The 23,607-nt window shown below is 41.0% G+C and overlaps 1 protein-coding gene and 1 pseudogene across 2 annotated transcripts in view; one reads left to right on the top strand and one right to left on the bottom strand.

Annotated features, from left to right (window-relative positions):
* Positions 1 to 3,369: 3,369 nt before the first annotated feature.
* PPP6C (protein phosphatase 6 catalytic subunit) overlaps positions 3,370 to 23,607 on the bottom strand; it is a 48,139-nt gene continuing 27,901 nt past the window's right edge. The window contains exons 3-7 of one of the 2 annotated variants that reach the window (XM_045372624.3): positions 17,944 to 18,009; positions 15,664 to 15,805; positions 10,971 to 11,050; positions 10,598 to 10,807; positions 3,370 to 6,714 (exon numbers count right to left, since the gene is read on the bottom strand). In XM_045372624.3, the coding sequence (XP_045228559.1) occupies positions 6,466 to 6,714; positions 10,598 to 10,807; positions 10,971 to 11,050; positions 15,664 to 15,805; positions 17,944 to 18,009 (747 nt within the window). In that variant the 3' untranslated portion in view covers positions 3,370 to 6,465. The remainder of the gene's footprint in view (positions 6,715 to 10,597; positions 10,808 to 10,970; positions 11,051 to 15,663; positions 15,806 to 17,943; positions 18,010 to 23,607) is intronic. The other variant, XM_045372625.3, reaches the window with a different exon arrangement.
* Positions 7,605 to 9,145, top strand: LOC102141227 (ribose-phosphate pyrophosphokinase 1 pseudogene; annotated as a pseudogene).

Here is a 23,607-nt window from a genome sequence, read left to right as displayed (position 1 = left end):
GGGAGGAGGGCCTCGCGCCTCTGCCAGGCTTGCCGCGGGGCCCGCCTTCTCCGCGCCTCTCCTCGGCTCCCATTGGCTAGCTCAGTAGTATGGACGGAAACCTGTCAGTCGATTGGACCCTCGGCCCATCACATCCCGCGCTGCCCACCCAGAGGTTTGGTTGAGACTGCAGGTGGCAGCGGAGGTGCCTTAGAGATTGCTAGCAGGGCCGGAGGAGACCCGAGCGCCACCAAGCGCCGAAAAATAGGAACTGCACCCCCTGGCGCCAGACACCTGCCCCAGGTTCTCCTGGCTTTGCGTCCTGCATCCCACACACCTGCTGGCGCCCCTCCACCTCTGCACCACGCCAGGACCGAAAACAAACCCTGAAATCTCCCAGTTTCCTCTAGCAGGTAAGACAGTGAGGCAACTCTCACACACGTGTTTCCTTTTAAGCCACCTCGAATGCGATCCTTGTCCCTACATCTTGCTGAAATTGTCTCACAGCTCACAGCTACCCTTCAAAAAGGACCCAGCCAGAAAACTGTAAGAATCCACCAAAATAAAGCATGGTTGGGATGCTCAGTCCTCTGCAGAAAAGATCACTAGCTTGGGTGCAGGCTTTTAAGAAAGCAAGATTTTTTTTAATTACCGTGAAAGAAAAATCAGTACTGCAAACAGAACCAATGCCATACTAAAAGCAACGTGTTCTATTTTGAAAGGCCTGGACAAATTTCATCCCTGAATGTAAGCCGACCATCCTGATTCTGTGACCGTTGCAAGTTCTACACCAATTAATCAATTTTAAAATAAATTTTACTGTATTTTTTGACAGACAAGCATGCAAAACTGCCTTTCATAAGCATAATTAGTTACCCATCGTCTTCTGCTTTAACAAAGCCATCCCTGAAAATAAGACTCAGCTCATTAACGTATTATAAAATTCTTGAAGGTGGGAAGGCCTCTCTAAATCACTACTCCTGTGTGCACTTGTTTAGTAAATTCTTAGCATCTGTTCAGAGTTGGGAGGCGGCATAAAACTTTCTCTTGGCCGGGCGCGGTGGCTCAAGCCTGTAATCCCAGCACTTTGGGAGGCCGAGACGGGCGGATCACGAGGTCAGGAGATCGAGACCATCCTGGCTAACACGGTGAAACCCCTTCTCTACTAAAAAAATACAAAAAACTAGCCGGGCGAGGTGACGGGCGCCTGTAGTCCCAGCTACTTGGGAGGCTGAGGCAGGAGAATGGCGTAAACCCGGGAGGCGGAGCTTGCAGTGAGCTGAGATCCGGCCACTGTAGTCCAGCCCCGGCGACAGAGCAGGACTCCGTCTCAAAAAAAAAAAAAAAAAAAAAAAAACTTTCTCTTAAGCCACTTCCATTTTATTAGAACATCTTTTATGCCTCAATAATATGACAGCCTCGAGTAATACATGTCAACATTGGGGTGGGGAAAATCTCTCATTGATCTCCATAAATGGCAAATATTAGGATACTAGTTTTTCATAAAACCAAATGTATTTGGCGTAAAGAGCTGTCTTTTCTTCTGAGATGGTCCTACCTATATCTCTAATGGTAAAATGACTTTCCATTTATGAAGTAATACTGATGGTAAATTGTAGCAGGATTTGAAAAATTGCTTTGACAAAGAAAAAATGTCAAATCTCTGTTGGCCCCCCAAATTAGTATTTCATGTAATTCTAGTCACAGAACCACAAATCAGCTCAATCTCAACCACCAGTTTCCACCCATATTATCAAGCCAGAGGAAACAACTCCAGAATAATTTGTGTCAGACGAAGGGGGATCATCAACTCACTAGGGAAGTAATCTTGAAATACATTTATTACATTCCTTATTAAAAAAACCACTGCCTGCTTTTTAGCATCTTCTATAACTGACCAATCCTCACTGATATATATCAGATATTGTCAATAGAACAGAAGCTATTCATTTCTTACGCCTTCCCAGAGAGGATCCTCAAGTCTTCACATTGTGTCCAAGTGATCTCTGGTTGTTTTTACTCTGTAAGACACAAATCCCATCATTCCAGACCACATTTAATTCACACTTCCTCTGTATTTTCGCCAATTACTCCATCCTACATCGAACATTTCCTTCTCCAGATGTGTTGTACTTACAAAATCTACACTATGTTAGCAATTACACATTGCCTTGGATTATTCTTCTCAACTACAATGAATTTGAACAAATGGCCTATGAGTATGAGCCCTTAATAAAAAGCAGCTTTGGACCAGACACTGGGTGCTTTGTGTGTGCTATTTTTAATACTGAGATTAACCCTGTCTGATACTCTCTTATTTTAGACACAGAAATTTAAGATTCAGAAAATTCAATTTGTTCAGGGTCACACAGCTACAATAACCAATATTGCTTAAAATAGAGGGCTAAAGATGTACTCTGGTGTGCCCTCTAGGGATTCAAGTTCCAGCTCTCCTGTGCAACCTTAAACAAGTCACCTGTCCTCTCTAAGCCTATTTCCTCATCTGGGGAAAAAAGTTCTAGAGAAGGATGAACAAAATTAATTAAAGTTTGGGCTGGGCACAGAATCTTATGCTTGTAATCCCAGTGCTTTGGAAGGCCGAGATAGGAGGATCTCTTCAGCCAGGAGTTCAAGATTAGCCTGAGCAACATAGGGAGACCCCCTCTCTACCAAGAAAAAAAAAAAAAATTAAAGGTAATATAGTTATAGACCCATAGCAAGGGCATCACAAAATAAAGAACGTAACAATTTAGCTACATATGCTGAATACAGGTTAGTTGCTATTACTGCATGGCAGAGCTGGGGTTTTAACCTAGATCTGATCCCAAAGCCTGTGCTATTCCATAATGCCTCCATGCAGTCTTTTATAACCCACCATTTATATACAAAAGCAGAGTGCTGCTGAGAATAGTGGGTGCCTAGGGATTGAGTGGAATATACTTATGTAGTATTTTTGTTGACAACACAAATCTATAAATGCCGCGCATTTTTGAATTAAGAAAACATTTGAATGATCTAAGCCAGCATAAGCCTACTCTCATGAGGGTAAAGGCACAAATTCACCAAGAAGTTGATAGAGAAATAGAAAACTAACAGGAGGGGAATGCAGAACCAACCTTCCCCAAGCGTCTAGTGTGTCTGGCATTATGCTAGGGGACTTTCCAAATGTTTCTTTTTGGTTTACTACTGTGTATTTCGTCAGCATCACTGCACACTGTAAATACACAATTTAAAGAGTTGTAATGATCCCATGAAGCATAGTTCTGGGCACTGGATCGAGGTTGTAACAATAAACATTGCCTTTAAAGAGTTGGAACACTTAGCTCAGAGTCAAATGCAAAACAAAACAAAAAAAAGATTTCACTTTTGTTTACCAGTCAAGCAACCAAGTGGAGGAATAAGCATTTTTTAATTTCTTATATAAAATGCTAACTTCTTGTCAGGACATACTACAGACTATGCATTAAATTTTTTGACAAACTTCCTATAATCTTTTTATTAATTTACACTGAGGGAATATAGCACCTTTCATCCGAAGAACTGAAGGTGCTTTACAAACATTAGCATTTAAAAAACAATTACATTTAAAAATCTGGATTCTTGCTGTTAAATCTCTTCGACTTCAGATACACAATTTCCTGGAAGCTGATGGAAAGCAATTCTATTTCTGACAATGAAAGAGGCTCAGAAAGAGTCCTGATTTACTTTCACAGTACAGGCATTTTCCAAAACCTGGTGCTGGGCTTACAAAGCAAACACACACAAATCTTAATGCAATGAACAATATTTCAAACCTTATTTCCCAAAGCAAAACCTAGGGCTTAAGACGTCAAAATCTTCCAACAGTTCTAGACATCCAGACAGAATAGGAGCTGATGCAAGTTGCATATGAGATGTACTATTGATCCAGGCATTTTAGGATCACACTCAAATAAAGTAGTGAAACTTTTTAGGGAAACACATTAACTTATAAAAAGCTAGCCAAGAGTATATCGGCCAAATGAGGAAAGGGAGTAAATGGCAATTCAAAGTAGACAGTTCTCACTAGAGCCTAGGGCACTTTATTAGAAACCAAGTATATCATAGGCAAATAAAAATAGTTCTTACCCCCATTGATACAACATAAGGGATTTTACATTCAGCCTAGATACAGGGAGTAACAAATCCTCCTGCCCATAAATCTATGACTTGCAAGTATCTTCCACCACATGATTACTCTATATAGTACATATAGTACATAGCCCTTATTTATTGGAGGGATCCAAAATATTCCTTGTAGGCTCACAAAGTCCAATACATTAGCTCTCTCTTCCCTTTACCCATCTAATAGTAAAAACTATTTTTTCCATGCAAAAAGCCATTATTCAGTTGAAGAGAAATCAGGCAAAACAGAGATGGCAGTTAAGGAATGGAGAGAATATTATTGGCACGTGCCCAACTAGTGACAAACAAATGCAGTACACGATGACTTAAAAATAAAAGTCACATTATAGGGATAACAAAAACAACTACATCAATCTAAGCTAAGGAGTGTCAAACAGGGAGGGCTGGGAGTTACCGGTTCTATTGGTACAACTTAAGTAGAAAGCGAGCACTTAAATACAATATATGGTAACAGGAAATAAAAAAAAAAAATACTGCAGAGAGCTGTTCAAAGACCACACCAAGTTGTCTGCATCATTAATTTCCAGTGTTTCACAATTAGTAAAATACATAGCTACATATCCCTGTAAGATAAAAATACCTTTCCACCTGAATTACACTGGTGTCAGGGCAGTAACACGAAGTTACTGACCCAGCATTAGTTCAAGTGTGTGCAGCAAATGTCTTAGCCACCTCTTTCATATAGCTATATAATTTAAAACTATGTAAGGAGCTGGTGGTTTGAGGGAAAAAAATAAAATCAAAACAGTATTGTGCTCATTTAGTAAAAGAAAACCCTGATGAAAAATTATATGCCAAGAAGCTTAGACTATAAAGATTTTTATTGCATTTTTAGGTAACCTGGAAGTTCTTATCCTGAAGGGGAAAAGTTTGTTTTCAAAACTACCTGAACAGATGCTAAAGTGCTTTATTAATTGGCTGGCTTCACAAATATTTCCCGGAATGACAAAAATTAATTATAGTAAAGGGATACCAACTATTTCACAAAATGGTGCATTCCAACATCATTTATGACTACAGTCATAAGAGATACTGGAATACTTGTCCTTATTAAGTGGACAGTTGCATATTAAGAACTGATCATCACAACCCTTTGGATATTCAAATTACTTACACAAAGCTGAAATATGGAATCACAGATCTTTGCAAAAAAGAACTTGTTTCTTTTTCTACACTTTAAATAATCTGCTTCAGATTACAGTTCACAAATACAAGAGTCCTGACTTTTCAACCTTTCCAGTTGCAGTTTAAAAATGAACACTTTCTAAAAGTTAAGGTCAAGTGTTACAGCAAGAGAAGAATGATTCCTATTGAAAAGTACATAGATTTTAGTTAATAATACTCATGATAGATTGTAAACTGGATTGATCACATTCTACTCAACTGGTATCAAATTAACACATCAGCATTACAAGTATTAAATGTTTTTCTATTACTATAGAGGATATAAACCAAAACATTAATATGGCAGTTATGTTCTTTAGGCACAGTTTAGTGATTTTTTTAAAAAATAAATACTATTGAATTTCAATTGAAGTTTTAAACTCAATAAGCAAAGGGTCAAGAACTCTGATTAGGAAAAAAGAAAAGATAACTTTACACTAACAATGTAAGCTGTTTAAAATTTCTAACACTTAACCTATCTTTTATTTAAGATTACTTTATTAAAAATACAAGGAATCTGAAAAAAGATCAATACAATTATCTTAATGTACAAAGTCATAAGCTGTAGCAGTTTTTAACTAAAATTTAAAAACACAACAAGGAGGGCAGCCCTTTAGACCAATTTATTTTATATCCATTTAAAATATCATCCAACAAAGGACAATGAAGTTTACATCTGGGACAGGTATACATAATTTGAGGCATTTGGAGTCCATCGTGCCCACTGAATAACAACTTTGCTGCTGAAATTTCTTAAAACTTACCAAACTAAAACAAAAGGCTGAATGATACAAAAAGGAGGAGTATTTAGGTGTAATCTGTCAATTGGCTTTTAAAAAAAGGAAACGCATCCTGTTTCCCAGACCAGTAAATAAGCAAGAGCTACATGCAGCAGTGTGAGTATGAAGACATTTCTCAAGTCTTCTCAAATGAGTCCAGGGTGGGGATGGGATGGCGGGAAAATTGATAGAAAAACTTTGCTATAGACACCACAACAAACAATAAATTTAGATAATTTAAAATTCAAAAAAAAAAAAAAGGCAAGAGGCAGCATTTCAGCAGCAAAGTGCTCAATAAAAAGTATATTGTAGAAGGTAATACAAGAAAATTGGGGTAAGAAGAGGGCAGAAAAATGGGTCAGCAGGATGGGCGAAGGCCTCAAAGGAAATACGGCGTTGTCGTTCTGGGAGGAATAACACGTTCTGAATCTGGAACTGCCCGGAATAACTTTGGTTCTCTTGTATTTACATCTTTGAAGACCATGATCGAAGCAATATTTCCACAACGATAGCAGTAATTAGGAGCAGACCATACTGTCACCAGCTTCTCATCAAACATAAATTTATAGCCTTCGTGCACTAGTTGATGTGCTCTGCAGATGAGTTTTAAGTTGTTGATATGAACAAACTGCAATTTAGAAAGACACTGTAAGTATTTAGCACTTAAAAAACAATTACCCTACATCCGTAAGAAAATAATCATTCAAATACCAAATCCTATTACTACTAAATGCATCATGATTATAGAACCCACTCTATAATTATCCCCAACAATTTAATAAGTTTAGGCAAACAGAGCAATTTTGGCCTGAGTCAACTACACAGCTATAGAAACTGTATAGCTACATAGTTAGAAATTTCTGGAAGAAAAAGCATTCAATAGGTACTATGAATCAAAATTTTGTGTTTTCTGATTTAATAATAAAGATATTACTATCAGTATCTACAATTTACTGATAGTATGTTTACAGTTTACTATAGATGTTGCAATAATTCTGAAAGAGATTATTCTTTTGCAACTTAAGGAAACAAAAGCTCAGACTAGATAAATAACTTATCTAAATTAAGATGCACTGATACAGGATCAGAATCTAGTTTTCTGACTTCATTATGATGCTGGAGCACTTCCCAATATAAAGTCATGTGTGTGTGTGTGTATTTAGTTGAAAACAGTTAAAGTTCAAAGTACTGCCTATCTTGAAGATGGTGGGGTAGCATCACAAAGCTGTTAGCATTGAGTCTCTGGACCGACTTTGATTCCAGTCTCTGCAGCAGCAGTGATCACTTAGTGAAGAGTGCTTAGGATAGTTGGCCAGGATCCTGAATATCAAAATCTTCAGCAGCAGCTCCCACCAGGACTTATCTCAGAAAACTGCTGACTGCCTGGGCCTGGAGCTCAGCAAGGTAGTGACTAAGAAATTCAGCAACTAGGAGACCTGTATGGAAATTGGCGAAAGTGTACGTGGAGAGAATGTCTACATCATTCGGAGTGGCTGTGGTGAAATCAACAATAATTTAATGGCACCTTTAATCATGATTAATACCTGCAAGATTGTTTCAGCCAGCCAGCTTACTGCAGTCATCCCATGCTTCCCTTATGCCCAGCAGGATAAGAAAGACAAGACTCGGGTGACAATCTCAGCCAAGCTTGTTGCAAATATGATATCTGTAGCAGGTGCAGATCATATTATCACCATGGACCTACATGCTTCTCAAATTCAGGGGTTTTTTTTGACATCCCAGTGAACTACTTATATGCAGACCTAGGTGTCCTGAAGTGGATAAGGGAGAATATCTCTGAGTGGAAGAACTGCACTATTGTCTCATCTGATGCTGGTGGAGCTAAGAGAGTGAACTCCATAGAAGACAGGCTGAATGTGGACTTTGCCTTGATTCACAAAGAAGGCCAATTAAGTGGATCGCATGGTGCTTGTGGGAGATGTGAAGGATCTGGTGGCCATCCTTGTGGATGACATGGTTGACACTTGTGGCACAATCTGCCATGCAGCTGACAAACTTCTCTTAGCTGGAGTCACCAGAGTTTATGCTATCTTGACTCCAAGTATCTTCTGTGGTCCAGCTATTTCTCACATCAACAACGCATGCTTTAAAGCAGTAGTAGTCACCAATACCATACCCCAGGACGACAAGATGAAGCACCGCTCCAAAATACAGGTGATCGACATCTCTGTGATCCTTGCAGAAGCCATCAGGAAAACTCACAATGAAGAATCCATTTCTTACCTATTCAGTCATGTCCCTTTATAACACAGTTACTTCTGAGGTTTTTTAAGAATAAAATCCACCCCACCCCTTGTTTTCCCTTGGTATTTGATGACAAATTCAGAAGACCCAGCTTACTCCAGTGTAGCTTTCAATATCCCACATCAGGTATATCTGAGCTTATCCGAAATGGAGAAAGACGGGTTGAGATTAACTGCTGGGACTTCCTACCTGCACTGTCTCATTCTGGCTTCCTTGATGATTTTGTGAGTCTTGCAGCTTTAACAAGAGCTCAGCTGTTACAAGATTTCAGACTTTTGAGGATAGTGGGGGTGTCTGACTGTGATTGGAGAAGCTCAGACTACCTTGCATGTGAATGCTTCAGGGTTTTCTTTGTTGAGAACAACTAGCAACAAAGCCAACCCATGTGTGAGCAGTTCTCCCCAAGGTCTATGCTAAATTATGGCAAGAGCCCTGGGCAACCCCAAACCTAGTCCCAGTGGCTGAGCACCCTGTAAGGCAGGAACAGGCAGTTGGACTTGAGCAGCCATGGGGTGGGGGGTGGGGGTAGTGGAGGGGGGAAGCAGCACAGTGCAGCAAATGTTTCTTGGGAGGAAGAAGCCTGATTCATCATCATCTGCTTGACTACGTAGCTTGGATTCTCTTTTGTACCTATTCCTTTGATTTGGCTTTACTTTCATCCATCTTGATCCTTTCCTGGCCAAATATCCGCTTGCGCCCAAAGGAACACGGCACCATAGTCCTCTGGAAAGCAAATGTGCTTCCTGCTATGTAATCGCTAACATTCACATTACATGATTTGCTGTAGCTTGATCTTCCTTAGCCTACTACCACTGTGGCAGTAGGTTTTAGGTGGTCTCATAGTGCCTTTTGATTAATTTAAGTATTTAATTGCCATCTTCCTTCTTTGGATCTACTTGGCATTTCAAATGAACAGAGATTTCTGTTTTAAAAAAAAAAAAAAAAAAAAAAGGCCAGGCGTGGTGGCTTATGCCTGTAATCCCAGCACTTTGGGAGGCTGAGGCAGGCGGATCACGAGATCAAGAGATCGACACCATCCTGGCTAACACAGTGAAACCCCATCTCTACTAAAAATATAAGCGATTAGCCAGGTGGCGGGCGCCTGTAGTCCCAGCTACTCAAGAGGTTGAGGCAGGAGAATGGCATGAACCTGGGAGGCAGAGCTGGCAGTGAGCCAAGACCAGTCACTGCACTCCAACCTGGGTGACAGAGCAAGACTCCGCCTCAAAAAAAAAAAAAAAAAAAAAAAACAGATTGACATAGGCCAGGTGCGATGGCTCATGCCTGTAATCCCAGCACTTTGGGAAACCAAGGTGGGCAGATCACCTGAGGTCAGGACTTCAAGACCAGCCTGACCAACATGGTGAAACCCCATCTCTACTAAAAATACTAAATTAGCCAGGCGTGTTGGTGCACACCTGTAATCCCAGCTACTCAGAAGGCTGAGACAGGAGAATTGCTTGAACCCAGGAGGCAGAGGTTGCAGTGAGCCGAGATTGCGCCACTGCACTCCAGCCTGGGCAATATGAGTGAAACTCTGTCTCAAAAAAAAAAAAAAGATTGATGTTATTGGCTCTTGTAGAGGAAACTAATAAAGTGTCTGTATCTGTGTGATTTGAGGTCTTAAAAAAAAAAAAAAAAAAAAGTACTGCCTAGTTTGGTCTTGACATTTTGTTACTTAATTACAGTATTTGAAAGGAAGGGGGCCGGCCGGGCACAGTGGCTCACACCTGTAATACCAGCTCTTCGAGAGACTGAGGTGAGTGGATCACCTGAGGTCAGGAGTTCAAGACCAGCCTAGCCAACATGGTGAAACTCCGTCTCTACTAAGAATACAAAAATTAGCCAGGCATGGTGGTGTACGCCTATGGTCCCAGCTACTCAGGAGGCTGAAGCAGAATTGCTTGAACCTGGGAGGCAGAGGTTGCAGTGAGCCAAGATCATGCCACTGCACTCCAGCCTGGGCGACAGAGCAAGCAAGACTCCATCTCAAAAAAAAAAAAAGGAAAAGAACATTTACTTTATCCACTATTACCAAGTGGATGCTGGAGTAGGTGCTTTCGCTGTGTGATCTTATTTAACTGTTAAAAAAAGACATACATTAATAACTAAACTAGAAATTTAATATCCACAGCCACCATATTTTGAGTAAGCTAGACTACAAGTTAGTTATCTAGGACCACCATAGTTCTCTATGCAGTCCATTAGCAATCTACAAATTACTTTTCCAAAAATGCTGGCTTTACCTCATTTGTGACCTTTGCTCCAAAAAGCCAACCTGCTCCTCGCGGACTGATAGCCCAAGTATCCACATCTTCAGGATCTGACCAAACCAGATCACAAAATGCTCCTTTATGAGGAATTTCCTGATTCCGTTCGATGGTTCGAATTTGATCCAGTGTTTTGATATCAGGAGATAAACCACCATGGACACACAAAATCTGCTCATCTATTAACTAGCAAAAAAGGATAACAAAGAGTTGAACATATAACCTCAGGCATATCTAAATTCATCAATGAATACTAAAGATATCAACATAATTGAGATGACAACTAGATAAAAATATGCAATGTGTTATTGGCAGGAACATACATGAGACTTTAAAAATAGAAACTTACAGCTGCTACTGTGAGCATGTCAAAAACTTTGGTACAGTATCTCCAGGCATTAGCATTTCCATATTTGGTTTGGCACTCATCTGTGAAAGAAACAGAAGGGTTTTAATTAATGAATCTGCCAATAAAAATAAACAATATATCCAATACTAGAGCAGCTTTCAGTATAACAGAAATTCAGCTTAAACTAGGACAGCAAGATACGACACATATTTAGTCCTACTAGGACCTCCACATAGAGCCAAAAGAACACTAGTGACTAACTATATACAGTTATATGTCCCTTAATCATGGGGATACATTCTGAAAAATGCATTGTTAGGTGATTTCGTCATTGTGTGAACATCATCACATATCCTTACTAACCCAGATGGTCTAGCCTACTACACACCTAAGCAATATGATATAGCCTATTGCTTCTAGGCTATAAACTTGTGAAGCATGTCACTGTACTAAATATCGTAAGGAAATAGTAACACAAAGGTAAGTATTTGTGCAATAGGAATTTTTCAACTGCGTTATATCTACGGGACCACTGTTGTATATACAGTCCATCATCAACTGAAATGTCATTATGTGGCACATGACTGTATTTCCTAAGGATGTAGTACTGCTCTTCATTCCTGGAATGGACCTAAGAAGCAGGTGAAATTATTAACCAAAATGCTATCATTAGAAGAGTCAAATACAAATTTCACACAACCTGAAGCAAATGTTTTTACAGTTATGTTAATATTAGGTAATTCTGGTAAACAGATAAATTTATTTAAGGAGACCATTCTAGCAGGATAATCAGATCAAACAAATTAGAGGACCCTTAGTTATAGGAACATGAGCAATTCCTAACTCTTCTCAGGGCCAAGTTGTCTCTTCTGAGATTTTCTGCAAATTGTCCAACTAAACACTTGAGCTTCAGTGGATCACAACTGAGGACAGACTGCCAGTCAGGTTCTTACAAATTCCCAGTTGAACACTCTTCCTGCTGCCTCCATAGCTTTTTGTTTTTGAGATAAGGTCTCACTCTGTCGCCCAAGTCGGAATACAGTGGCGCAATCAGCAGTGGCAAGATCACAGCTCACTGTAACCTCAACCACTTGGGCTCAAGCGATCCTACCACCTCAGCCTTCCGAATAGCTGGAACTACAGGCATGTGCCACCACACCTGACTAATTTTATTTCTGGTAGAAATGGGGGTCTCCCTATGTTGTCCAGGCTGGTCTTGAACTCTTGAGCTCAAGCAATCCTCCTACCTCAGCCTCCCACAGTGCTGAGATTACAGGTGTGAGCCACTATATCCTGACTGTCTACATAGTTAATAGGGTACACACTTCTTCTGTTAACACCATGGAAGCTCTGCACTTTGACTTCTTCCATAATTTTAGAAAAACAAAATCCTGACATACCATTATTGCCTTAAGTGAAGCTGAAAATGATATAGGAAAGAAGTCTGCAGGTTATGACGACTCCCCAAGATTTTCTCAATTATATATCTATGTGAAGCAAGATTGTTATGTAAACTTGGCATAAGAGAGCCCTAACAATGAGCTCAGGTTGCAGGCAGGGATCTTGAGCTTGGCTCTATAGTAACTGCCCAGCATGTGTTTTTTTTGTTTTTTTTTTTTTTTTTAGACGGAGTCTCACGCTGTTGCCCAGGCTGGAGTGCAGTGGCGCGATCTCGGCTCACTGCAAGCTCCGCCTCCCGGGTTCACGCCATTCTTCTGCCTCAGCCTCCCGAGTAGCTGGGACTACAGGCGCCCACAACCGCGCCCGGCTAATTTTTTGTATTTTTAGTAGAGACGGGGTTTCACTGTGGTCTCGATCTCCTGACCTTGTGATCCGCCCACCTCGGCCTCCCAAAGTGCTGGGATTACAGGCGTGAGCCACCGCGCCCGGCCCCAGCATGTGTTTATCAGTGTGAACTGAAGGCCCAGTGTAAAGTTATATAGGGATATCTTATTCCTTTAAAATCAATGTAAGTCTTATAATAACTAAAATTATCTTATTCCCGAGGAGCTGTTAAGCTTCATTTTATTAAACAAAACCATACAACACCACTACAAGAACAGAGCTCTGGGAACAAGAAAGTTCAATACTAGATTTTGTGTTGCTGTCATTTTCCTCAGTCAAGGCACCTTGATTAAAATGTCCTCCTTCCTCACCCCATTTTTTTCCCCTTTAGCCCTACATTGATGAAAGCTGGGCGAATTCTGGAGTATAACTGTATATATAAAAACAGTCACATATAAAAAACATATGTCATATATTAGTCATATATAACAATATGCGTTTTATATATTATGCATGTAGCATTAGTTACATATATAGTAGGTGTGTGTGTTTTGATAACATTAGTTTTAGTATCTTCAATGAGCTAATATCATAGTATGGTATCTAAAATATTGATCCAAAAGTTGTATTTCAATTGGTGTTTATTTTGTAAACGAAAATAAGAAGTAACTTGTAGAAAGGAGACAAATAGGCCGGGCGCGGTGGCTCAAGCCTGTAATCCCAGCACTTTGGAAGGCCGAGATGGGCGGATCACGAGGTCAGGAGATCGAGACCAGCCTGGCTAACACAGTGAAACCCCGTCTCTACTAAAAAATACAAAAAACTAGCCGGGCGAGGTGGCGGGCGCCTGTAGTCCCAGCTACTCGGGAGGCCGAGGCAGGAGAATGGCGTAAATCCGGGAGGCGGAGCTTGCAGTGAGCCAAGATCCGGACACTGCACTCCAGCCTGGGCGACAGAGCGAGACTCCGCCTCAAAAAAAAAAAAAAAAAAAAAAAAGAAAGGAGACAAATATTATCTAACTTTACAAGTATTTAAAAAATTATATAAAAACAATTATCAAAATTTCTCTAATTGATAATGGCAGACAAACTGAAGAGTAAGAGAGTTCAGAGTATCTTTGTTTTGTTTTGTTTTGAGACAGAGTCTCGCTCTGTCACCCAGGCTGGAGTGCAATGGCACAATCTCAGCTCACTGCAACCTCCACCTCCCAGGTTCAAGCGATTCTCCTGCCTCAGCCTCCCGAGTAGCTGGGACTACAGGCAAGCGCCACCATGCCCAGCTAATTTTTGTATTTTTTGTAGAGACGCGGTTTCACCATGTTAGACAGGATGGTCTCAATCTCCTGACATCATGATCTGCCTGCCTCGGCCTCCTAAAGTGCTGGGATTACAGGCATGAGCCAACACGCCCAGCCCAGCCTATCTTTATAATGACAGAAGATAATTCAAAATATAAAATTTAAAACTAAAGGGTTCTGCAATTAATGTTTCCAAATCTCTCAATATCTGCCTTAATTGTGCTCAAGGAAAATCCAAATTCATAATCTTGATAATTATATTTCCTTCAAGGGGGTTCCTAATAAGCGCTCTCTCTCTCTCTCTCTCTCTCTGTAACTTTCAACCAAATAAAAGTTTTAGAGAAGTAGCTATTTTGCTTTTTTTTCTTTCTTGAGACATAGTCTCACTCAGTTGCCCAGACTGGAGTGCAATGGCGCAATCTTGGCTCACTGCAACCTCCACCTCCTGGGTTCAATCAATTCTCCCTGCCTCAGCCTCCCAAGTAGCAGGGATTACAGGCCCCCACCACCATGCCCGGCTAACTTTTGTATTTTCAGTAGAGACGGGGTTTAGTTGGTCAGACTGGTCTCAAACTCCTGACTTCAGGTGATCCACCCGCCTCGGCCTCCCAAAGTGCTGGGATTACAGGGGTGAGCCACTGCGCCTGGCCTATTTTGCTTTTTATGACTAAGTTCTGCTTCTGATCCCTAAGGTCCTAGCATTCTCTGGAGTGAGCATACAGAGATATATGTAAAAGGATGTGTAATAGCAGCTTAAAAACAACTCTAAAGTCTAATGATAGAGAAAAAACTGATACATCAATTATGGTACATCCATATGGTATATGATGCAGCTATAAACATGACAATAAAGTCAAAAAATCAGGTATGACCCCATTTTAGTGTGTGTTTGTACATATATAAACACACATAAATACACACACACACAAAATAGATGAGAATGGACTCTCCAATTTGTGCAGAACATTCACCTTCAGCAGATTCTAGATTCCCACTCCAAAATACTTTGATTAATAAATCTGTGGTGAGGCCCAGCAATCTACATTTTTGTTTTGTTTTGTTTTTTTGAGACGGAGGCTCACTATGTCGCCAGGCTGGAGTGCTATGGCGTGATCTTGGCTCACCATAACCTCCGACTCCTTGGTTCAAGCGACTGTCCTGCCTCAGCCTCCCGAGTAACTGGGATTACATGCATGCACCACCACGCCCAGCTCATTTTTGTATTTTTAGAAGAGACGGGGTTTCACCATATTGGCCAGGATGGTCTCGATCTCCTGACCTTGTGATCCGCCTGCCTCAGCCTCCCAAAGTGCTGTGATTACAGGTGTGAGCCACCCCATCCAGCCCACAATCTACATTTTTAATGAGAACCCAGGTGATTCCAGCAAGATAAACTAAGGACTACACTTTGAGGCACAGATCTAGAAAGATGCACACCAAAAAGTTAACAGTAATCTCTCCAGCATAAGATTTTCAATTGTTGGGGAGGAGTGAAGGAGTGAGGATGTGGGGAAAATAATATACATAAAGCATGTGTATGACTTGTGTAGCTTTGTTTTCCAAAGAGGAAAGTAAAATAATATTCAGAATCAGAGAAATAGGAGTTCTTACCATAAAATCCATAGACCTGTGTTATCTGTCTACTCTCATGATTTCCTCGCAAAAGTGTAATACGATCAGGCCATTTAGCCTTTAATGCAAGAAGGTAAGTGAAGGTCTCCAAACTATAGTAACCTCTGTCTACAAAATCACCCTGTGAAGTAAAAGTGTACAGTTACAAACAATACAATAGCCACAATATTCTTTTCAAATTACATCAAACTGCACAAACTCATGGTTCATAACTACACTAAAAAGTTACATACTGAAATATTTGGAAATTTGATTTTAACAAAAATTAAAATAGAAGTAAACAAACTGTTTCTATTAAATGTTTATAGAAACAAGATTTTGGACTCCAGGGAAACCTACAAGAATCTGCTGTGCCATTCTCTCAAGAACTTTCCCTGAAAAACCACCATTTTCTCGCTTTTTTTTTTTCCAGACAGAGTATCACTCTGTCACCCAGGCTGGAGTGCAGTTGCGCAATCTCGGCTCACTGCAACCTCCACCTCCTGGGTTCAAGTGATTCTCCTGCCTCAGCCTCCTCAGTAGCTGGGATTACAGGCGCACACCGACACCACACCTGGCTAATTTTTCTATTTTTAGCAGAGACAGGGGTTTCACCATGTTGGTCAGGCTGGTCTGAAACTCCTGACCTTGTGATCTGCCCACCTCGGCCTCCCAAAGTGCTGGGATTATAGGTGTGAGCCACCATACCTGGCAAAACCACCATTTTTTTCAATCCTCTATTACCTGCATTAGTTGATTTGGTCATCTGTTAACCAGTATTTTTTAAGTAATTTAATTTTTAAAAATTCAATTTTTTTTTTTTTTTAGAGATGGGGGTCTCACTATGTTGCCCAGGTTGGTCTAGAACTCCTGAGCCTAAACAATCATCCCACCTCAGCCTCCAAGTAGCTGGGACTACAGGTGTGCACCACCATGCTCAGATAAAATACTTTTCTATTTTAAGAAATCATTTTAACTGTATTGGAAGAGCTGCCTACTTGAAGAAAAAAAAATTTTTTGTAAAAACAAATACCATAATTATAACAGCGTTCTAGGTTCAGTTTTGCATTTAACAACCATATATGATAATATACTATTTACACTTCCCATTAATATCTGACTTGGGCCAATATTACACCAATAGGAAAACAACTGAAAGAAAAGTGGCCAAGTGCGGTGGCTCATGTCTATAATCCCAGCACCTTGGGAGGCCGAGGCCAGCAGATTAGGAGGTCAAGAGATCCTGACCATCCTGGCCAACATGGTGAAACCCCGTCTCTAGTAAAAATACAAAAATTAGCTGGGCATGGTGGCACGCGCCTGTAATCCCAGCTACTCAGGAGGCTGAGGCAAGAGAATCACTTGAACCCGGAAGGCAGAGGTAGCAATAAACTGATCACAACTGCACTCCAACCTGGCAACAGAGCGAGACTCCATTTCAAAAAAAAAAAAAAAAAAATAGGAAAGTGACCCAGAAACTTTCAGAAGGAAAGATAATGAGAGAAGGATCCAGAAAAAGTTCAACAGTAACACTACATTCCAAAAGAAAAGCAAACATCTACCTTAATAGCAAATGTGTAGGTATGTATATTCATCCATCCATAGATTAACAAGAGATAAAAATGAATGCTCGAAAAGTTTGAATAAATAATAGTCAATTGAAGATTTATGCCTTAAACCAGGGGTTCTGGGTTATTTTTATGCCCACTCATTACTGATAGCTATTACCCAACCCTATCTACAGTGGCTTACTAAGGCAATTAATTAGAGGACATAGTTAAATGTAGAAAAGTACACAATCACTTTGATATGGTTTGGCTGCGTCCCCACCCAAATCTCATCTTGAACTCCCATATGTTGTGGGAGGGACTCGGTGGGAAGTAATTGAACCATGGGGGCAAGTCTTTCCTGTGCTGTTCTCATGATAGTAAGTCTCGTGAGATCTGATGGTTTTAAAAACAAGAGTTCTCTGCACAGTCTCTCTCTCTCTCTTTGCCTGCTGCCATCCATGTAAGATGTGACTTGGTCCTGCCTGCCTTCTGCATGATTATGAGGCCTCTCCAGCCATGTGAAACTGTAAGTCCATTAAACCTCTTTCTTTTATACTTGCCCAGTCTCGGGTATGTCTTTATCAGCAGCATGAAAATGGACTAATACACACCTTTTCATATACTGAAATGGGGACTGTCACATGGCAAAAAATTATTATGCAATTTACATTTAATAAGTCAGATCCTTTCCATGTTAAACAAGCACTTGATATCAGTGGTGTTTACATACCATAAATATGTAGTTTGTGTCAGGAACCTGACCTCCAGTTCTGAACAGTTCACAAAGGTCATAAAACTATAAAAGAAATGCAATATATGCTGATTACAAATTCCTGTTAAGAAGCAAAACAACAAAACTGAGAGTGAAATGTGTAAAGAAGCAGTTAAGAGGACTCCAAATATTTACATTTTTAAGAAATAAAGTGTAAGCCAAACTGCCAAGCACACAGTTCTCACGACTAAAAAAAGCACCAAATAAAGCTCAGTTACCATAAAACCACTACTAGATCATTATCATAGGCTCCCTTTCTCATTTTCTTTCATACATCTCCCCATCTATCTCTTGAGAATTCTGACATCCTTTACAAATTGTCCAATTTCTCAGTAAGCTAATCTAACAGCCAACCCAAATTCTGTATCTATTTCAATGAGACAAGAGATTAAGGAAACAAGTGGATATCTCTTTTTCTTCCAAACTGAACTTACATGACACTTCACAGTGTCATATAGAGATATTCCCATATTCTACAGTTAAGAGTCATGTACCCTCAGGCTCCACAGCCATGGAGTCTCTTCTCAATGATCAGTTAAAAAAAAAATTACATATTTCATCATTTTTTGTTTCTTTTTTAAGACAGGGTCTGGCTCTGTTACCCAGGCGGGAATGGAGTGATGCAATCATAACTCACTGCAGCCTCAAACTCCTGGGTTCAAGTGATCCTCCTACCTTGCCCTCCTCAATAGCTAGGACCACAGTTACACACCACCATGCCCAGCAAATTTTTATAGAGACAGGGCCTCCCTTTTTTGCCCAAGCTAGTCTCAAACTACTGGCTTCAGGCAATTCTCCCACCTCAGCCTCTCAAAATGCTGGGATTACAAGTGCGAGCCATGACACCCAATCATATTTCTTTTTTTTTTTTTTCAGACAGAGTCTCACTCTATCACCCAGGCTGGAGTGCAGTGGCCATCTTAGCTCACTGCAAGCTCTTCCTCCCGAGTTCACGCCATTCTCCTGCCTCAACCTCCCAAGTAGCTGGGACTACAGGCGCCCACCACCATGCCTGGCTTGCTTTTTTTTTTTTTTTTTTTTTTGTATTTTTAGTAGAGACAGGGGTTTCACCGTGTTAGCCAGGATGGTCTCGATCTCCTGACCTCATGATCCACCCACCTCGGCCTCCCAAAGTGCTGGGATTACAGGCTTAAGCCATTGTGCCCGGCAACACCCAATCATATTTCATCATATTTCTATTTGACTGAAATGTGGTAACTCGCAAATTGTGCATTTGTCAAATTTCAATCAACTCGATTATTATCCTAGCTCTAATTTCCAAAGAAAGCATTACAGTTTTTCTGGAAAAAAAATTATTTTGGATTAAGGGAACTGGCTACAATACATTGGACCAACTACAACTAACTATTTCTAACACATTCATCTTTTACAGTTGAAATAAAATTATCATTTAAGCTTTAAACACTTAATAGGAATCTTAGTCAAAGTGAAGAAAACTGAAAGTGAAATATTAACTACTGAAAGAAATAAAGTAACACCCTTTATAACAATGTTCCATCAGTCTAAAAAGTCAGACCAAAAAAAAAAAAACTTTAGATAGGTATAAAATGTATCTATCTTCTGAAAATTAGCTAACAGGCCGGGCTGCTCACACCTGTAATCCCTGAACTTCGGGAGCTCACGCCTGTAATCCCAGCACTTTGGGAGTCCCAGGCAGCTGGATCACTTGAGGTCAGGAGTTCCAGACCAGCTTAGTCAATGTGGTGAAATCCCATCTCTACTAAAAATACAAAAATTATCCAGGCATGGTGGCCTGCACCTGTAATCCCAGCTACTTGGGTAGCTGAGGCACAAGAATTGCTTGAGCCTAGGAGGCAGAGGTTGCAATGAGCCAAGATCATGCCACTGCACTCCAGCCTGGGCAACAAAGCAAGATTCCGTCTCAAAAAAAAAAAAAAAAAAAAAAGCGTGTTATGGTCCGGGAACGGTGGTGGCTCACACTTGTAATCCCAGCACTGTGGGAGGCCGAGGCAGGTGGATCACCTGAGGTCAGGAGTTCGAGACCAGCCGGGTCTAACATGGTGAAACCCCATCTCTACTAAAAATACAAAAATTAGCCGGGCGTGGTGGTGGGCACCCGTAATCAATCCCTGCTACTTGGGAGGCTGAGGCTGGAGAATCACTTGAACTTGAGAGGTGGAGGTTGCAGTGAGCCAGGATCACGCCACTGCACTCCAGCCTGGGTGAAAGAGCAAGACCTCGTCTCAAAAAAAATAAAAAATAAAAAAAATGTGGGCCGGGTGTGGTGGCTCACTCATAGTAATCCCAGCAATTTAGGACACTGAGGTGGGTGGATCACCTGAGGTCAGGAGTTAGAGACCAGCCTGGCCAACAGGGCAAAACCCAGTCTCTACTAAAAATACAAAAATTAGTCAGACGTGGCGGCGGGTACCTGTAGTCCCAGCTACCTAGGGAAGCTGAAGCAGGAGAATCACTTGAACCCGGGAGACAGAGGTTCCAGTGAGCCAGGATGTTGCCATTGTACTCCAGCCTGGATGACAGAGCAAGATTCTGTCTCAAAAAAAAAAAAAAAAAAAGTGTTATGACATCATTTAAAAAATCAAAAGAAACAGCCTTCATGACTAACGTAAGTGAGTATCTTAAAGTAAGATCTAGCAACTCAAGGACCTTACGAGGTCACGAATAATAATTATGATGAAAACCACGTAGCAAAATGCAAAAATCACTAGGGAAAAGAATGGAACACAAAACAATACCTATAATATAACTATACAATTCCATTATGTAAAAAATTGAGTAGGTATATACACAAAGTCAGGAAGTGAACATTAAAAAAGTTTTAAAAGTCAGGTTTTTTATAAAAATATGGTAGAAGAGTATCCTTAAACTTTTCTATTGATGTTTACAGATATCTGTCCTTTTTTTTTTTTTTTTTTTCTGAGACGGAGTCTCACTCTGTTGCCCAGGCTGGAGTGCAATGGCATGATCTCGGCTCACTGCAACCTCCGCCTCCCAGGTTCAAGCGATTCCCCTGCCTCAGCCTCCTGAGTAGCTGGGATTACAGGCGCATGACAACAGGCCCAGCTAATTTTTGTATTTTTAGTAGAGATGGGGTTTCATCATGTTGGTCAGGCTGGTCCTGAACTCCTGACCTCGTGATCTGCCCACCTCGGCCTCCCAAAGTGTTGGGATTACAGGCGTGAGCCACCACACCCGGCCAGATATCTGTTCTTAAACAAAAGCTTTTAAAGTCTATATTTACCAGACATACAGGCAGACAAATATTCTGTGTCAGTGATACATAGGTTCCCATTTCCTGAGAACTTGGGCAATTCTTTTCCTTTTTTTTTTTGAGATGGAGTTCTGTTCTTGTTGCCCAGGCTGGAGAGCAATGGCACGATCTCAGTTCACTGCAACCTCCACCTCCCGGGTTCAACTGATTCTCCTGCCTCAGCCTCCCGAGTAGATAGGATTACAGGCGCCTGCCACCGCACCCCTGCTAATTTTTGTGTTTTTAGTAAAGACGGGGTTTCACCATGTTGGCCAGGTAGATCTCGAACTCCTGACCTCAGGTGATCCACCCGCTTGGGTCTCCCAAATGCTAGGATTACAGGTGTGAGCCACTGCGTCCAGCCCTACTTTCATCCTACATTACTAGGCACCTACCTCATCGTCAAATAATATCTACTGTCTACTCTATGTCTCTCTCTCTCCCTCTTATTTTTTGAGATGGAGTCACACTTTGTTACCCAGGCTGGAGTTCAGTGGTGCAATCTTGGCTCACTGCTGCCTCCGGCTCCCAGGTTCAAGCAACCCTCCTGCCTCAGCCTCCCGAGTAGCAGGGACTACAGGCACGGCCCACTACACCTGCCTAATTTCTGTATTTTTTTGTAGAGAAAGGGTTTTGTCACATTGGCCAGGCTGGTCTTAAACCCCTGACCTCAGGTAATCCACCGGCCTTGGCCTCCCAAAGTGCTAGGATTACAGGCGTGAGCCACTGCACCCAGCTACTCTATGTTTTTCATATTTCAGACACTCTGCTCCCATTTTAAACCAAAAACAATCTTGAGAAGTAGATTTTTTTTTTCTTTAATTATCATTATTTTCTAGATGAAGTCTCACTATATTGCCCAGGCTGGTCTCAAACTTTTGGGATCAAGCAATCCTCCCACCTCAGCCTCCTGAGTAGCTGGAACTACAGGTATGTACCACTTTACCCAGCCTGGGAAGTGGATTTTTTTTTTTTTTTTTTTTTTTTTGAGACAGAGTCTCACTCTGTCACCCAGATTGGAGTGCAGTGGCACGATCTCAGCTCACTGCAACCTCTGCCTCCCGGGTTCAAGCAATTCTGCTGCCTCAGCCTCCTGAGCAGTTGCGAATATAGGTATGTGCTACCACACCCAGCTACTTTTTGTATTTTTAGTAGAGATGGGGTTTCACCACGTTGGCCACGATCGTCTCGATCTCTTGATCTCATGATCCGCCGACCTCGGCCTCCCACAGTGCTGGGATTACAGGCATGAGCCACCGCGCCCGTCTGAGAAGTGGAATTTTTTTTCATCAGAGGCAAGGAAACATCCAGTGTGCCCAGTAGTTCTCAAACTTTTTGGTTTCAGGATTCATTTGTGATCTTAAAAACTAGAAGTCCTCAAAATCTGTTATGTAAGTTTTACAAATCGGTATTTACCATATTAGAGATTAAAACTCGGAAGTTTTAAATATTTAAATTAAGTTTTAAAAATTAATAACACAGGCCAGGCATGGTGACTCACACCTGTAATCCCAGCTACTTGGGAGGCTGAGGCAGGAGAATCACTTGAACCTGGGAGGCTGAGGTTGCAGTGAGCCAGGATCACACCATTACACTCCAGCCCGGGTGACAAGAGTGAAACTCCATCTCAAAAAAAAAATCAATAACATACCCATCAAAAAGTATCACAAACACATTTTAAATAAAATAAAAATTGTTTAGTAAGAGGAGAACTCACATTGTTTTACATTTTCACAAATCTCTTTAATGTCTGGCTAAATAGAACATGGCTAGTCATATGACTTGCCTCAGCATTCAGTCTGTTGGGATATATTGAGTAAAGCAGATGAGGAAAATCCAGCTTCACACAGATAAGCAGTTACAAAAGGAAAGAGTATTTTAATAACATTTTCAGGTAACTGTGCGTATTCTTTTAATACTGTACCAATATTTGACAAGTGGCAGTTTATGAAACTTAAAAGTTAATCGCAGTATGAAATCTGAAGCCATAACAGTGATCTTCTTTTTCTTTTTTTTTTTTGAGATAGGGTCTAGCTCTATTGCCCAGGTTGGAGTGCAATGGCACATTCTCGACTCAGTGCAACCTCCACCTCCCAGGTTCAAGCAATTCTCATGCCTCAGTCACTTGAGTAGCTGAGATTACAGGCACATACCTCCACACCTGGCTAATTTTTGTACTTTTAGTAGAGACAGGGTTTCACCATGTTACTCAGGCTGGTCTCAAACTCCTGGGCTCAAGCAATCTGCTTGCCACGGCCTCTCAAAGTGCTGGGATTACAGGTGTGAGTCACTGCGCCCGGCCTATAACAGTGAACTTTCATACTCTGTTACATTTGTTATCTTACACTTTGAGTAAATGGTAAACTAGA

This window comes from Macaca fascicularis, chromosome 15 (assembly GCF_037993035.2).
Source record: "Macaca fascicularis isolate 582-1 chromosome 15, T2T-MFA8v1.1".
Classification (NCBI taxonomy): domain Eukaryota; kingdom Metazoa; phylum Chordata; class Mammalia; order Primates; family Cercopithecidae; genus Macaca; species Macaca fascicularis.
This window is presented reverse-complemented; position numbering and strand designations above follow the sequence as displayed.